The 759-nt window shown below is 75.9% G+C and overlaps 1 protein-coding gene across 1 annotated transcript in view; it reads left to right on the forward strand.

Annotated features, from left to right (window-relative positions):
• Positions 1–8: 8 nt before the first annotated feature.
• LOC119582282 overlaps positions 9–759 on the forward strand; it is a gene marked incomplete in the record, with an annotated part of 24,829 nt that continues 24,078 nt past the window's right edge. Inside the window, 1 exon segment of the mRNA XM_037930499.1 lies at positions 9–749. Coding sequence (XP_037786427.1) covers positions 9–749 — 741 coding nt within the window.

The raw sequence follows: 759 nt of genomic DNA on the forward strand, positions 1-759 counted from the left end.
TGCAGTCCATGTCGCAGCACCCGCAGCCGCCCCTGCCGCCCGTGCCCGGCCAGGAGGAGCAGCGGCCCCTGCAGGCGCCGGGGACGTGCACGCTGCCCCGCCGAGGCTTCGCGAGAGAGGAGCCCGGAGCCCGCTTCCGCTCGCCCTCCAACCCTCCCCCCGCCTCCAGGCAGCCCTACCAGCCCCCGCCCCAGCACCAGCCCCCGCCCTACGCCCGCCACCAGCCCCCCGACCCCGCCACCAGCAGGAGGTCGAGCCGGGGCCCCTACCAGCCGCCGCCGCCGCCCAAGATGGACGCGCGGGAGCCCCGGGAGGGGCGCGAGCGGGAGCCCCGGGACCCCAGGGACCATAGGGACGCCAGGGACGCTGGCGAGCTGCAGTGGGACGCGAGGGACTTCCGCGGCCAGCAGGACGCCCGCGACCACTCGCAGGACGGACGCAACTTCCGAGACATCCGCGAGTCGTGGGAGCGCAGGAACACGAAGGAATTCCCCCGCGACGAGAGGGCCGAGGACGCCAAGACCGCGTCCCTCCCGCGGGGGGCCTACGAGGCGTGGCACTGGCCCTCCAGGGAGCTCGACTCGGGCTTCGACTCGCTCACACCCCCCGGCGCAGGCGACGGCGGGGGGCCGCGCTCGCTCGACTCCCTCGGGGGGCGCGGAGGCCGCGGGGCATGCCCTCACCCCGGCGACGAGGCCACGTACTCTCAGTCCACCGAGGACCTCCTCAACGCCTCCAGGACGTCGCCGGTGTCCATCG

Source organism: Penaeus monodon, chromosome 15 (assembly GCF_015228065.2).
Source record: "Penaeus monodon isolate SGIC_2016 chromosome 15, NSTDA_Pmon_1, whole genome shotgun sequence".
Taxonomy (NCBI): domain Eukaryota; kingdom Metazoa; phylum Arthropoda; class Malacostraca; order Decapoda; family Penaeidae; genus Penaeus; species Penaeus monodon.